The 16752-nt window shown below is 52.4% G+C and overlaps 1 protein-coding gene and 1 long non-coding RNA gene across 2 annotated transcripts in view; one reads left to right on the top strand and one right to left on the bottom strand.

Moving 5' to 3' along the window:
• The window catches only part of LOC144729083 (uncharacterized), a 133300-nt gene that overhangs the window by 45919 nt on the left and 70629 nt on the right, over positions 1-16752 (bottom strand). The window lies entirely within an intron of this gene.
• LOC144729082 (beta-chimaerin-like) overlaps positions 1-16752 on the top strand; it is a 29790-nt gene that overhangs the window by 6876 nt on the left and 6162 nt on the right. The window contains exons 2-6 of the mRNA XM_078608971.1: positions 2212-2296; positions 9649-9822; positions 12058-12135; positions 13418-13555; positions 16608-16713. Of these exons, the coding sequence (XP_078465097.1) occupies positions 2212-2296; positions 9649-9822; positions 12058-12135; positions 13418-13555; positions 16608-16713 (581 nt within the window). The remainder of the gene's footprint in view (positions 1-2211; positions 2297-9648; positions 9823-12057; positions 12136-13417; positions 13556-16607; positions 16714-16752) is intronic.

The raw sequence follows: 16752 nt of genomic DNA, 5'->3' as shown, positions 1-16752 counted from the left end.
GCTGTGCTCACTGCCCCCTTCCGATCAGCACACGGTTGGCTACGTACGGTGCGAAAGAAGGTCAACGTACGCGCGTACATTTACGACGCTCGTGCCCAGTTGACCCCAAGGTGCGTATTTTTAAAACGACGCCAAGGGCCACGACGATGGGTGAGACGCCTTTTTCAGGACAGGCACTCCCTGCCCCCCTACCCCCGCTACGTTTGCTCAGCTGTTATGGAAACGTAATTCCGGCTCACTGCTCGTGCTGGGAGACCAAAAAAACCACGAGGAGGATTTCAGCGGGGAGGAAGAGAGGCGCGGTGTAGGGATCTGTCTCAAATCAGCACATGAGCACGCGCGGTGCATCTGCCGTGGGGTTGACGGTCAGTGCATTGGACTTGAAATCTTAGAGGTCACCGGATCCAAGTCCATCTCCCCGTGCAGCAGTTGAAATAAAAAAAACGCACAATTTTCCTAAAACCCCCACGCCTCTGTCCAATCCACCAGTCTAAATGAGTGCGCCATAGCAGAACGTCAGGTCGTGTACGGGGGGGGGGTCAACTGTGGGTGCTCGCACCTCTGCCAAGACATCTGGCCAGCGCGGAAGAGTAGGCCAAAAATACCCCGAGAGGCACTCTTGCGGGCTGCTGCCAGTGGAGTCCGTTCCGCATCTATGGCGCCCCTACCCACGCGAGAGTGATCTGGAGCCACGCAACGCCGCGATGTCTACCGCAGGGCGGACGCGCGCTGGCTGGCTCAACTCGGCGGTGGGCACGGCGTCACGCACGCTCCGTGTTGTGGGGGGCGGCAGGGGGGAGCGCACAGCGCAAGCTGCGCCACCTCCGAGACTTTCGGTGTCCGCGATGACTCATCGCTCGTGGCAGAGGGACGCGCCACGTTCGGCGAGTCGTGCTGCGGCGGATTTTGGCTGAAAGATATCGCGCCGCGTTTTGGACGCCTCCGAGTGATCCCGGAGGTTGGCACGTTCGAGCCTCTGCCGCTGATGGCGCTGTGCGCAGGCGCGTCGCCGTCCAGCCAGTTAGTGTCCGTTAAATTGCACAGATGTGAGAGATTCCGATGAAGTGCGCAAGGTGCGGAGGGAATTGCGTGCCGCTATCATGGCGCCAAATTCTTTGAATGTTGGAAATTGGATGATGGTGATGACGATGATGGAGACGGCGGCGATGATCACCGCGATGGCAACAATTGTACAATCATTCTAGATTTGAAGCTTTCGTGACTGCAAGGATTCATACTCTTAGGTTTTTTCGGTAAAGTCACGTAGGTAAAAATAAATAATAAAAATAATAGAAATAATAATATACATTTATATTATTATTTCTATAATTTTTTGTTTTATTATTTATTTTTACCTACGTGACTTTACCGAAAAAACCTAAGAGTATGGTACAATTATCATTATCTCCAAATTGGACTTTGAGATTTATATTTAAAAAAATCGAATTATCTATATAATCAATTCATTTCTGGACGTAACAAATTCCACTTGTTGTCCTCTCTCTATACTGAGACCTTGAGGCCCTTCTTTCCCATTAACTCATCCACACAGACCGAGTGGTGGTGGAGAAGGCCCAGCCCTCGCAAACTCTGAAACCTGACCCTGAGCAGTCAGCGCTATCTCAGGATGAGCCAGAGATGCCCCGAGCTCGGAGTGATCTTTGCCGCGGCGAAATATGCCCCACAAAAGCGATGGCCGCAAGCCACGGCAATTCTCCATTATCCTATGATTGCCTTCGCTGTGATGTAACGCGAAGCCTTGCCTCCTTCAACCCCATCCATGTGTTGATCCCTGCGACGTCTCTCTCAATCTCCAAGCTTCGCTCGCCGGGAGGTCGCTCCTTCTCCTCCGCTGGCCCCCCAGTCTGAATCGCCCCTTCCCCCAGCCATCCATGCCGTTGACTCTCTATTCAAGTACAGGCTCAGGACCTTGCTCTTTTTTATCTATCTTCGACCAATTCTCAATACTCCTCTATAAACCAAATACGTGCACATGCTTCCTTACCCCAGGACACCCATGTCCCACCGTTGTCTGGGGACGGCATCTTGAGATGCATGCCAAGGATATGCAAACCTACCACAATGTGGGAGCCCTTCGTCCAGCAGCGGACTGACGTTAAAGTGCTGTACATTCAAAAGTAATTTTCTTACAATCTCATATATGTATACAAATCAGCGTTGCGTTGTTGTGCTGTGTTGTGTCTCGCGCAGGTCCACACATTCCGGGGCCCCCACTGGTGCGAGTACTGCGCCAACTTCATGTGGGGGCTCATTGCCCAGGGAGTCAAGTGCTCTGGTGAGTGTAGCGTGTGTGTTTGTGTGCGCGCGTGGTTAGTCCTTAAAGTGCACGTAGCCTGGCACAAGCGCCGTGGTGACGTCACCGCGGTTGCTGTTGTTATTGTTGGTCAGTGCTGTGGGGGGTGGGGGTAGCGGTAGCATAGCGGACAGCACGCTGCGCTACGAACCCGGTGGCCTGAGTTTGATTTCTGCTCATGGCCAACACCGGTGACGATTACCTTAACTCGTCCAGGACCTCCCCTAGGTCGACTCAGCCTCAAATGAGTATCTGGTGCGGTGTGTAAACATCGCCACTGGGGAGACAAAGGCGGCCGGGTGTGGTGCTGGCCACCCACCCCCTCGTGTGCCATGCCAGTCTTCATAGGTGCTCGCTAACAGCACTTGCCCCAACAGTCTGTTGAGGCTATATGCGGGATCTTTGTCTTTGTCAGTCCTGGGCCGTCCCCGAGGTCGACTCAGACTTAAATTATCACTGTGCCTGGTGACTATGAAACAACAGCATGGTGGTGGCCACCCACCCCCTCGTGTGCCATCCCGGCCTATATGTGCTAGCTAACAGCATTTGCTACAACAGTCTGTCAAGGGCTCTACGGGGGATCTGTCTTATTCTTTTGGTGACGGTGCATCTGGCAGTCGTCTTAAAAAGTTAACCCATAACACCCGGGGGCTTGTCCCGATCACCTGCCAGCGAGCCGACATTTCACATTGCCTCCAAGTGCACCTAGCCTGGCACAAGCGCGAAGGTGATCTCACCTCCGTAGTTGGGAATGTCGGCGTGGTTGTTGTTGTTGTAGTACAGTACGTGTTTATATCTGTACGTACGGACGTGCGTGTGTTTGATCGTGATACCCGGCCATGACTATCAATCAGTAGCGAGTGATATCTGAATGTAAGGCCTTCCCGAGGCCAACTCAGCCCTTTAAATGAGTACCTCGTGGCGTGCGTAAAAATAACAATGATCACGTGGTGCCTTTCCGGCACAAATGTGCCACTCAAAGCGCCATCGTCACATTCATTGCTCCAAGTCCCAATTCCCAGCTGGCAACGCCACGGCGCGTTTCCCTGGGAGCGAGCAAGCGAGCGAGCGACACGTGGGCCGACGGATGCAACACAACACTCACGACTCCCCTCTCCTACAACAGTGCTCTTCACTCATCTTCAGAGTGGGGGGGGGGGGCACTTGGCCGATAAGACATCATCAGTGTGAGGGCCGCCACACCATTCGAAACCGTTGGGGTTTGACATCAGCAGAATTTGCGGTGTTATTCTTTGGTTCTTTCGGTTAAGTCACGTCTAAAAATAAAATAATAAATTAAAATAATAGCGACGTTTCGATTGCAACACAAGCAATCATCATCAGGCATAAAAGAAATAGCAATAAAAATCTAACTAGAAAACTATAGACAGACATACAAGCAGACAGACATCACAAGGACACACAGAGAGAGGACACATATCTCTGTGCCGATATGTGTGATGATTGCTTGTGTTGCAATCGAAACGTCGCTATTATTTTAATTTATTATTTTATTTTTAGACGCGACTTAACCGAAATAACCAAAGAATAATTCCTGCAGTCACGAAAGCTCCAAAATTAAGATTTGCGGTGTTTAAAAAAAAAAATTGTATCGTCATTAGGGGCTTCACTAAGGGCCACCAGTTGCAATAAAAAAGAACCACTGCGCTAAACACAGAGCGGGCAGATTCGTGAGCTCGTCCCAGCAGCGCGCCACTCGCCCTGCGCTGCTCTACAATAAACGACGGCTCTTTATTTGGGCAGAAATTTAAAAAAACCGAGGCGAGACCGAGGCGATTCGGTGAAAGCCACAACTGGCGCCTTCGTGAGTGCCCGACGGCGGCGAGAGGGAACGGCGGCTCTTTAGAATGCCCGGCCACACAAAAGGGTCGGCCGTGCGGGCAGGCGGCCATCTGCTCAGCAACAGGCAGTGGCCACGCGCAGCCGACCCTCAACTAACGCGACGCCTCTCTTTGTGTGACCGAGGGCGGTGGCCGTGGTGGTGGTGGTGGTTAGGGGGAGAGGGGGGGTGAGACAGAGGGAGAGAAAGGAGCAATGGGGTGGAGAGGGAGGGGGGTGAGAGTATAAGCGTGCGAGTGCAATTGTTCGACGCCGCGGTTCTCAAAAACAAAGGACGGTGAAAGCATTCGCCCGAAGGAGGGAGGCACAGCATCTGCCGCCGTGGCTTTGTGAGCGCGGACGGCCTCTGCGGGGCGGCCGCCGGCGGTTTGTTTTGGACACAAAGGAGGAGGATTCTGGTGGAGCGTGGCGAGTGATGGCAGCGTGGGGGGGGGGGCAGGCGGCTTTGCTCCAGGTGCCGGGCCGTGATTCCTTCACCGTCGCTTGCCACCCTCTGGCTCCGAGCGAGACGCCAGATCGAGAGGCTGTGTAGCAAAGTCCGCGTTGACATTTTTAATAACAGCACTTTATTTGTATTTTCAGGAGGGTTAGATGTTAAACACCTCGGCTGGTATAAAGGTGGTCGGTCGTGCTTTCGATCCTAACCCTGATCCCTTTTATATATTTGAAGTGTGCGTATTCTCTCTCCCCACATTTGGCTGCTATAAGTTTCCACGTGATAAGCCGCTTCGTTGAGCTATCATTTGTGGCCATGTCACGTCTGAAAAACGAGCTACATAGCTCAGTGGGCCTCACCTTTGCAACATAAAAACAGGTAAATATGTTGAATAATAGTTGGCATCATTGAGTTTGAAGAGTTTTTCAAGGAGGAGCTTCAGCGTTTGGTACTTTGACCTTCCTGAGTCTCAAGACTCATTCCCAGAGGGCCATGCTTTGGATTGTCATCTGTCCAACGCATTCATTTGTTTGTGTTTTTTTGTTTGTGAGGAAGAGAATTGTGATAACAAAAGAGAGAACACTTCAAACGCCACATACAACAACGACAACCCAGCTGTTAATACACTAAGTCTACGCTCATGGGATTGGGCATGAGTGCACAGCACTTCAATTTAATGGGACCCTTGCTCTAAGTGTAATCACCCTCACGCCAATAAATGTTAATTGCGCTTACAAGAAGGGGCCCTCTAAGTGCAATCAACAGACACTTACAAATGTGATCTGATGCCATAGAATAAGAGCGACCGCGTGTAAGGATGTACGCAAACTCAGCGGTCGCGGCCGTCGTATAAATTAGGCAGCAGATTTCGATAAATGCGTGTACATCATCATATCGAGTCGTTATCTAGGCTAAGTTATTACTGCCATGGTTGTGTGTTAACTTAAATAAGCACAGTACTAGTCATGTAACTAGGCATAGATTCATAATATTGATTGTAAGGGCCATGGCACACCTTGATTCGCGTGTGTAGGAATAGAGTTGTAGATGTTGTATGTAATGGGGTCACTTGACCACTGCAGTCACCAGAAGCTGTGTTCACATACACAACCCATTGCTCCACAGACTTCAGGGAGTGCAACATTTCAGCAGTGTCGATTCAGCATAAGCAAGCTCTGGACTAGTTTCGACATCCAGTGTCTCATCAGCAGTGTACATCTACACATTGTATCGCGATTATTCCTCGAATTGCCGCAGGCAAGACACACGCACCAAAGCAGTGCTTCTCAACTCCGCTTCTTTCCTTGATTACCAATCATCGGGTTTAGGAATTGTGCAAGTGGCTTAATTCACATACGAATATGACAAATTGATTATCACGAAGCGGTGGGCCGCTAGAACCGGACTGCAGAGTGAGGGTAGAGGGGGCAGTTTATCCCCAGCCTCAGGTCCAAGGGGGGGGGGGGGGCATCATCCGGATATTTTCACCCGGCCTCAGAAAACCCTTCATGGGCTGTGGCCATGAGGTGGCCCGCGTGGACCGGAGTTGAGAGACGCTGCACGAGACAGCGTGCGATAGAACGCTTCTCTCCTTCGTTGCCATTGCCATCTTCTGCCTGCCTGCCCACAGCACCGAGGGGGTCACCGACCTTGACCCCGTGATATTTTGGCCCAGAAAAAAAACAATCTCAGGAAAATGAATTACAGCCTCCGAAGGACGTTTATAAACGTCGGTGAGGATTTGTCCCTGATAGCTTCGAAAATTAAATCTCAATCGCCAGCCTGCCGGTTTCCCCAGGGCACATCTTAACACAATTACCTACTAACACTCCCATCCTTCCATGACCTTCATGAATCATAATCAAACCCAAGGGTAAAGCTGTACTCGTAACCACACCTAGAATGTATGTTTACTTTTTCTAACGGTTTCCATCTGTGGTTAAAAACATGTATGCACGACCTCTGTTCGCCTGTCCGCATGATAACTCTGGTAAAGATGATACAATGTAAGCGTTCAGTTGGATAAACTTATGTTCCTGTTAGGGAATTAGCTTATTAAAACCGAACAAATTGATCAAAGGTCTGCTAAGTATATGCAGATACGATGTGGAAATGCACTGACAGCTCCCATCGGCTTACTCACCATTGATGGAATACTTCTGAAGACAACCGTACATTGGAAAACGTTACATAATCCATGTATGAAAAATAATAGGTTTTACCCTTTTTGCCACTAGTACATTCGGCTGACTCCCCTGTCATTACCTCCCTTGGCCACTAGTCCCTATGCATTGCAGGCTGACTCCCCTGTCATTACCTCCCGTAGCCACTATCCCATTCACACTGCAGGCTGACTCCCCTGTCACTACCTCCCGTGGCCACTAGCCCATTCGCACTGTAGGCTGACTCTACTGTCATTACATATGCATATGAATGACAATGGCCATCTATTATCACTTTTGTTGACGTCCTATGGAGAGACTGGTGATTTCGCACGCAATGTGGCATTGCAATCGAAGGCTCAGTACCGGTGATGGACACGAGAATCACCCCAACGTTGAACGAACTATGCAAACGCATACTTAGAGGTGGAAATATTTGCGTAACACAAATAAACCAGTCGAATGGGCAGCGACGCAGGCATGTACACAACAGATGCTCCAACTCACCCTTGACCTGCTGGCTAAAGACAAAGCTGCATGCCTTTGTCTTTACGTGCGTGTGTGTTCGCATACATGTAAATGTGTGTGCACTTGCCCCAACAGTCTGTTGAGACTATACGGGGGATCTTTGTTTCACATGTGTGTGGCCTTCATAGGTGCTGGCTGACAGCACTTTCCTCAACAGTCTATTACATGCTATATAGGAGGGGTCTCTATCTTTGTTCACAAGTGCAAGTGTGTTTGTGTATTCACGCTCACGTGTACACGCCTGTTTATTCGTGTGCGCGCATTTGTATATCCACGTGTGTGGTGTTAACCATCGGCGCTGGGGGAGACAAAGGCGGTCGCGCGTGGAGCTAGCCCCCCACCCCCTGGTGTGCCACAGTACCGGCCTTCATAGGTCCTGGCTAACAGCACTTACATCCTGTTAGAGGCTGCACGGGGGAGCTTTGTCTTGTGTGTGGGGAGTGGTAGTGCAGCGGTTCGCGCGCTGCGCTACGAACCCGGCGACCAGGGTTCGATTCCCGCTCACGGGAAAAACACAAGCGACGATTATCTGAACGGGTCCTGGGCCTCCCCTCGGTTGACTCAGCCTCAAATGAGTACCTGGTGCAACGCTACTGGGGAGACAAAGGCGGCCGGGTGTGGTGCTGGCCACCCACCCCCTCGTGCGCCGTGCCAGCTTTTATAGGTGCTTCCTTAAAGCACTTGCCCCTACAGTCTGTTCAGGCGATACGGGGGATCTGTGTGCGTGTGCGCTGTGTGTGTGCGTGTGTGTGTCAACCCATAACACATCTGGATCTGTCCCGTGACCTCCTTCCTGCCAGCGGGCCTTCGCGACGTTTCGCGCGGTCTCAAAGGTGCACCTAGCTTGGCACGAGTGGTTGTTGCTGCTGCTGCGTGTGTTCGAGCGTTCATCGCGCGCGTCTGTGTGCGCCCGTATCTGCACCTTCGCGTGTGCGACGCAGCCAGCATGTCTGAGTTTTTTTTATGAAACTCCTGCGGACCGCCAAAGCCAGCTTCGTCTCGTGTTAATTATCCCCCTCCACCCCTCCCCTACCCCCCCCCCCCTCACGGGGGAATGTTAATGCGGCGTGCCGAGCGATGCCTGTTCACCGCCGCGACGCATCTGCTCCTGTCGGAATTTTTTTTACATTTTCCTTTCTTTTCCCTCTGCGCCCTCGTAACCTCCTCCACTATCACCATCATCACCACCACCACGGTGACGCAGGATTTGAGTCCATTTCCCAGCAACGGATGCTCAGCATGGGTAGACAATGGGGACGGGGGGGGGGGCACGCTCCCGGGACACACGTTAATGGTTGCTCGGTTATCGGAAAACACTGGGGGGGGGGGGGGTTGGGGGGGTTCGACTCCCAGTGCGCGTGCCACCCCCCCAACCACCACCTCCGCTCCGCGTCTGCCGGAACGCAACCGTGACCATCCTGCGTCTGAACCAACTGCGTGGCACCACCAGATCCATTTCATTGATCGCGGTGGAGTTTCCATGCGTGTCCAAACCTCCCCCCCCCCCCTACGAGAGATTGATGATCACGCTGGATGGTCAAGGTCACGCAACATGATCGCAGAGGAAGGTTCACGGCGTGTGGTGCGCCGGATTGACATGGGAGGCTGAACTTTTTTTGTAGGGCAACTGTTGATGCTGCAGCAGATTCACCTGACTTTTAATCTGAAGGTTTCACAAGTTCAAATCTCTGTTGGCGGTCAACTGAGCCCACAATTCCGTTCGGTTAGAAAATGTTAGGGTGCTTGAAATCGTGTTTTTTTGGCATTCCTGTTATAACTTTATGAATACAACCCGGCAATTAGCCGGTTAATGACAGTTTTCCGAACATACAGTCACGTCTAAAGCGGCAAAACGTAACAGTTTCACCTTTTTTAATTGAGAAGTTAAGAAAAGTGTCCTGCCACAATCGCGCTATTATTGGCACCCCGGACTTGCATCCAAAGGGAAATTCGATTCATTCTCTCGGCACGGCAGTTCAAACGATGGGCTACGTTTCTTAAACAAGTTGCATTCTTTACCAAAATCCCACTAGAAATGGCTTCTGGTTCCTGCCTTTAGTGACTGTTAATCGATTTTGAAAACGGTTACTGTTTTACCTGTTACCATTTAACAACCACGGATGATATCAGCATACATTTGTGAAAATTCACCAGTGGCTGCCCAAACCCGCGACTCTTCCTTGCTGACGTTTAACACGGATTTTCCAACGCTCGACCGCCGGCCAAGATAGCTCTATCACGGCTACGAATAATTATGACTATAAAGGTCACTTTCTGTGCCGGTCCCAGACCTTTAACACCCCCCCCCCCCCCCTGGCGAAACCGTCTCTCTCTCTCCCCGGCGCCAGACTGCGGCCTGAACGTGCACAAGCAGTGCTGCCGCCTGGTGCCCACCGACTGCCAGCCCGACCCCCGGAGGCTGCCAAAGGTGTTCGGCTGCGACCTCACGGCGCTGGTGAAGGCTCACCGCGGGCGGCTGCCCATGGTCGTGGAAATGTGCATCGGCGAGATCGAGGCACGCGGTGAGGGCCCGCACACACGCACGCACATGCACGCACACACACACACGCGCACACACACGCGCGCACACACACGCACACGCGCGCACACGCACGCACACACACGTGCACACACACGCGCACACACACGCGCACACACACACACACGCACACACGCACGCACACGCACGCACACACGCACACGCACGCACACACACGTGCACACACGCGCGCGCACACACATGCACGCACACGCACACACACACACGCACACACGCGCACACACACACACGCACACACGTGCACACACACACACGCGTACACACACACACGCGCACACACACACACGCGCACACACACACGCGCACACACACATAAACGCAAACGCACGCACACGCACGCACGTACACGCACGCACGGCTGACGAACGCTCATCTGCGACGACGCGGCGGTCGCTGTTGCTCGATCCCATTGTCCGAAATGTATCGACGAAGGTAATGCTTCTCTGTACATTGCTATAGACCGACACTGCATTTCAGCTGGACCAAAAGAGTAACCAACGTAGAAGTAAGATAAACGGTTGCACATAGAAGAATATTATCTAATGATGCCCAGGCAGTGATGAGAAGGAAACTGTCACTATTTGGACACACGTGTAGGATGGGCATTGACAGGAACATTTAAAGTGCGTTGTTGTTGTTGTTGTTATTATTCGTAAAAATAGAAGTAACCGGAAAGAGAGGAAGGCCTAACAGAGAATGGCTTGACGACGATCATAAGAGATTGGTGCCAAAAAGATGTGGCCACTACCTGAGCATATTGGCACGAGAGAGAGGGAAGTGGAAACAAATGACGGAATGTGCGGAAGTCACGGATGAGACGCGTTTCACTGCCCAAGGCCATGTTCACGAGGCGGTCGCGAAAATCGCGGCGTGAGAATCACAACGACTGAACGCCAATTCTAGATTTGAAGCTTTCGTGACTGCAAGGATTCATATTCTTAGGTTTTTTCGGTAAAGTCACGTAGGTAAAACATTAAAATTAATAAAAGTAAACAAAAAATCACGACGTTTCGGAGGCAACACAAGCTCCGTCCGAGCTGTTCTCGTTTGTTCTAAGCGTTCTCACGCGGGGTGCTGTCCCAACATCGCACAAACCCCAAGAGCTCATCTCTACCACCACGTCCGTCTCTACAACTTGGTCGTGTGACTCCGTTACCGGCGGATTCGTCCGCATACTGCGCGCGCACACACAGTGCGGTGAGTTGTAGGTGGCATAGCAATCTACCCCCGGCCTTCCACTACCACCCCCCACCTCCCACCCATCCCCTGGCGTGTCTGGAAGTGCCGCATATGGTGCTAGGAAACTTCGTGCGGACCCCGATTTGCTCAGCAGTAAACATCCGGCCAGGTGGCGCAGTGGCCAACGCACGCAGACTCGCAAAGTGCAAGGTTGCGGAGGTCAAATCCCGGTTGGGGGGTCGGCTCAAGACTTCTCATTGGTCAACAACAACGACGACGACGAGTCCTGCTGTCGTGTGGCAGACAGCATGGGTTTTCTTACGAAGTAACAGGCCCCTACCATAGGAATGTGGAATTTCCACCACCGGCTCAGGGCTGTAAACAGGAAATCGACACCCCATGCTCGATTGAGCAGTGTACGACAACAACAATGACGTTTTTGGCACGGCACATTGTCACTAAATATGGCACATCCTGCGTATGTTTTTCACCTTCTTGTTCATGTAATAATTATCAAGAAAAATAATTTACAACCCATGCCTCCGGGATGATGTGCCAAGTTTTGTTGAATATTTATTTATTTTTATTGGGGGCCGCGTCACTAAGTAGAGGCTTCGCGTTGACGAGGAGGAAGCTCGTTATCGGCCGACCGTCCCACACGACGCCCTCGCTTGCGCCTCCGGCATCACAACAAATTGGCGGCACTCGCGAGCCGACGAGCGCCCCCTTCTCGCCCGCGCTGCAACGGAGAGCTTCTCTGACGACGCGCGATTTAAAAACCTGGGAACTTCACAGCGGCCGCCGCGGTGGTGTAGCAGCGCAGTTGGCCTGGGCCCCCGGTGCGAGCAATAAATGGGGCCCACTGTCCATTGTTCCCCCCCTCCCCCCCCCTTCTTCGTAGCGCAGCACGCGAGCCCCTCTGACCGCATGCTCGCGAGCTGTGAGCAACTGGGCGCAGCCCAATTGTCGCGCTGTCCACCGTTAATCGTGAAACTCTTTCTCCGTGCCCCGCGGGCAGGCCTGAAGTCGGAGGGACTCTACCGGGTGTCTGGGGTCAGCGACCTCGTGGAGGAAGTGAGGGCGGCCTTCGACAAAGGTGAGGCTTCGTTCATCAATTGTTTGCCGGCTTCAGGGAATGTCCCGAACACCCTGGTCAACTTCCGAGGGGGAATTCCGGGTGATGTTGATTGGTTACCACAGTGCCCGGACAGGTGGACATGGGCTGCAGGACATGGGCTACACGGCGTGTAGCAGAGGGCAGTGCATCGAAGAAACAAAACTTTGAAACTTAGATTAGAACATCGTGTAGAGCTCGTCGAGAGGAACAAATCGCCGTGTCGTTCGCCTTCAACAGACATCAAATGACGTCGCAACGCAGTTTATGCGAGAGCTTATGGGACCCCAGGGTCCTGCCATAAGGTTCATTTGTGTTTTAAAAAAAAAAATGTAACCCCTGTATGCACATGAGCCCGGTGGCTGTCAATGCCCTGTCTGCCAATAGGTCATGTTTCTTTCATGAAAACAAAAAACCCACATATTTCCCTTAGAAAAAAAATCACAATCATCACGACTTCAAAATTCTTCTCCTTATTATTTCACAATGCGATTATGCACCTAGCCAGCCAAGCCCCGCGGACGTTAATTGGGTGTATAATTGGCATCGCGCATTTGGGGAATACGCGTGGTGCTTGGCGAAGCCGGGGACTCGTTAGCACGTCTAACTAGGTCAGCGAAATGCGACTCCCCTTGTGCTTTGCGATTGATGATGCAGCAAGGCACTGCACGTACAGGCCTATCCACTTGAAGATGTCCCGATAAGGTGGGACCCCCCCCCCCGCCCCCCCCCCCGCCCCCCGCGGTATGGTTTGGAGCAGCGAGCCCATTCACCATCTTTCTATCCCCCTGCTTTTCATAACCGTTTTGGCTCATGTCGACGGTGTGTGCACGTGCATCACGACGTAATGCATTGGGCCCCGCACATTGTCTCAATAAAATAAATATTTTTCAGGAAGACATCCCGGTTGAAATAATGGGGGAGAAATGTTTACAAAACTCGAAACGTTTTTGTTTTCAAAGCCTCTGCGTGACTCCCACCAATCTAAACGCGCTTATAACGTCTTGCAACTCTCTCCTCTTTAACACGTGTTCACAATAGTCAGTCTCCTACTGACACGCAAGAGGGACGTTCAAATTCAGTGGGGGTGTCTATGCATGGATCGCCCTCTAAATTCCTCCATCTCAACTTTGCTCAGGGGGCGAAGCGCTCCGATCGCGGCTCGAGCTCGTGACCTACCCTGCCGCACGTGAACCCTAACACCTACGCACATGAACCCTAACACCTACGCGGCGACCCTGCGCTGGCATTGCTTGTCCCGCAGACGGGGAGAAGGCGGACATCTCTGCGAAGGCGTACGAAGACGTCAACGTCATCACGGGCGCGCTGAAGCTGTTCTTCAGGGAGCTCCCGACGCCCCTCGTCACGTACCAAGCCTACCCGCACTTCGTGGAGGCCGCCAGTGAGTGGCTCGGCAAGCCTCCCCTCACCGCTTCGTCTCACCAATCACCACCACATTGAGTCTCCGAGTGTCTCACCAATCACCACCACATTGAGTCTCCTAGCGTCTCACCAATCACCACCGCTTTGAGTCTCTTAGTGTCTTACCAATCCCCACCACATTGAGTCTCTTAGCGTCTCACCAATCACCACTGCTTTGAGTCTCTAAGCGTCTCACCAATCACCACCACATTGAGTCTCTTAGTGTCTTACCAATCACCACCGCTTTGAGTCTCCTAGTGTCTCACCAATCACCACCGCTTTGAGTCTCCTAGTGTCTTACCAATCACCACCGCTTTGAGTCTCCTAGTGTCTCACCAATCACCACCACATTGAGTCTCTTAGTGTCTTACCAATCACCACCGCTTTGAGTCTCCTAGTGTCTCACCAATCACCACCACATTGAGTCTCTTAGTGTCTTACCAATCACCACCGCTTTGAGTCTCCTAGTGTCTCAGCAATCCCCACCACATTGAGTCTCTTAGCGTCTCACCAATCACCACCGCTTTGAGTCTCTTAGCGTCTCACCAATCCCCACCGCTTTGAGTCTCCTAGCGTCTCACCAATCACCACCGCTTTGAGTCTCCTAGTGTCTCACCAATCCCCACCACATTGAGTCTCTTAGCGTCTCACCAATCACCACCGCTTTGAGTCTCCTAGTGTCTCACCAATCACCACCGCTTTGAGACTCCTAGCGTCTCACCAATCCACACCGCTTTGAGTCTCCTAGCGTCTCACCAATCACCACCGCTTTGAGTCTCCTAGTGTCTCACCAATCCCCACCACATTGAGTCTCTTAGCGTCTCACCAACCACCGCTTTGAGTCTCCTAGTGTCTCACCAATCACCACCGTTTTGAGACTCCTAGCGTCTCACCAATCCCCACCACATTGAGTCTCCGAGTGTCTTACCAATCCTCACTGCTTTGAGTCTCCTAGTGTCTCACCAATCACCACCACATTGAGTCTCCTAGTGTCTTACCAATCACCACCGCTTTGAGACTCCTAGTGTCTTACCAATCACCACCGCTTTGAGTCTCCTAGTGTCTCACCAATCACCACCACATTGAGTCTCTTAGTGTCTTACCAATCACCACCGCTTTGAGTCTCCTAGCGTCTCACCAATCACCACCGCTTTGAGTCTCCTAGTGTCTCACCAATCCCCACCACATTGAGTCTCTTAGCGTCTCACCAATCACCACCGCTTTGAGTCTCCTAGTGTCTCACCAATCACCACCGCTTTGAGACTCCTAGCGTCTCACCAATCCCCACCACATTGAGTCTCCGAGTGTCTTACCAATCCTCACCGCTTTACGTCTCCTAGTGTCTCACCAATCACCACCACATTGAGTCTCCTAGTGTCTTACCAATCACCACCGCTTTGAGTCTCCTAGTGTCTCACCAATCACCACCACATTAAGTCTCCGAGTGTCTCACCAATCACCACCGCTTTGAGTCTCCTAGTGTCTCACCAATCACCACCACATTGAGTCTCCTAGTGTCTTACCAATCACCACCGCTTTGAGTCTCCTAGTGTCTCACCAATCACCACCACATTGAGTCTCCTAGTGTCTCACCAATCACCACCACATTGAGTCTCCTAGCGTCTTACCAATCCTCACCGCTTTGAGTCTCCTAGTGTCTCACCAATCACCACCGCTTTGAGTCTCCTAGCGTCTAACCAATCCCCACCACATTGAGTCTCCGAGTGTCTCACCAATCCTCACCGCATTGAGTCTCAGAGTGTCTCACCAATCCCCACCGCATTGAGTCTCTTAGCGTCTTACCAATCCTCACCGCATTAAGTCTCCAAGTGTCTTACCAATCCCCACCACATTGAGTCTCCAAGTGTCTTACCAATCCTCACCGCATTGAGTCTCCTAGTGTCTCACCAATCACCACCACATTGAGTCTCCAAGTGTCTTACCAATCCTCACCGCATTGAGTCTCCTAGTGTCTCACCAATCCTCACCGCATTGAGTCTCTTAGCTAGCGTAGCTTCACTGCATTGAGTCCCATCGTTCCAATCCGAGCCTCGCTTGCTTGAGTCTACTAAAATATTTGTTCGTCTGTCCACCGTTCTGCTTACAACTCTAGAACCAAACATAATTCAAGGGTGAGAGGTACAAGAAAAAGCGTCAACACAATCTCCCCCTCCCCGAATGGAGAGAGAGAGAGAGTGTGGCCACACGTGACCCGCCGAGTGGACGAAACTTTTCATGGAGGGATCCTAGCGACGGCCGCCTCGCCGCGGCTGCAGAACGTCGAGAGCAAACGCCACCGAGCGCACGTCGGTGGCGATGTGGATACGGCCAAGTGAGGAGAGGGCGGGGATTGCAGGCCATGGATCACGCGTCAGTTGTGGCGAACACACAAGCGCGAGCAGACGGAGTGAATGCTGTAAAACACGTAGGCTTTCGCCACCATGTTGTGGGTTTACTCTCCAACACACCGGTGTACTGGTAACGAATTAGCACGTTTTGTTCACGTGACAAAACCTCACTAATTGGCTGTGTCGGGTGGTGGCGGGATTAACGACGCGTTCATATTTACGCGATCTAACTCAAAGAGCCTCTATTATGGGTGAATACTTCAGAGTGTGCAATCCTGCATGTACGGACAAGGCAAAGAGAGGGAGTAGGGATTGCACAGCATTCACCGGCCGTCTCACGCGGGGAACGGACAGGAACCGCGACCGGCACGTGCGGTAGCAAGGCCACGCAAGTGTCACCACGGACGCGAGCGATAGTCAAATACCAGGAGTGACAACGCTCGGGCCTGATCTTTCCCTGAAAGTTTCCCAGGTCACTGGTATCGTGCGTACACTGGAGTAGGCGTAGAGAACGGTGACCCTTCAGGCTGGCCCCAGCTCAGAGCCAGAGGTGTGCTGGATGCGGTGCGCTGGGCGGGGGAAATATTTCAGCAGGTCGCTTTGGGCGACAAACCCGGGTGGGATGAAGCCCTGACGATTGAACCCCCCCTCCATGTCCCCCCCCCCCCCCCGTGTGTGCCGCAGAAGTGAGCGACCCCACGGAGAGGCTGGAGCAGCTGCGCAGGGCGCTGCAGACGCTGCCACCAGCGCACTACGACACGCTGCACTGCCTCATGGCCCACCTGCACAGGTGACACACACACACATATCCCCCGTGTAGATGGTTGGG

This window comes from Lampetra planeri, chromosome 31, assembly GCF_965212315.1.
Source record: "Lampetra planeri chromosome 31, kcLamPlan1.2.h2, whole genome shotgun sequence".
Classification (NCBI taxonomy): Eukaryota; Metazoa; Chordata; class Hyperoartia; order Petromyzontiformes; family Petromyzontidae; genus Lampetra; species Lampetra planeri.
This window is presented reverse-complemented; position numbering and strand designations above follow the sequence as displayed.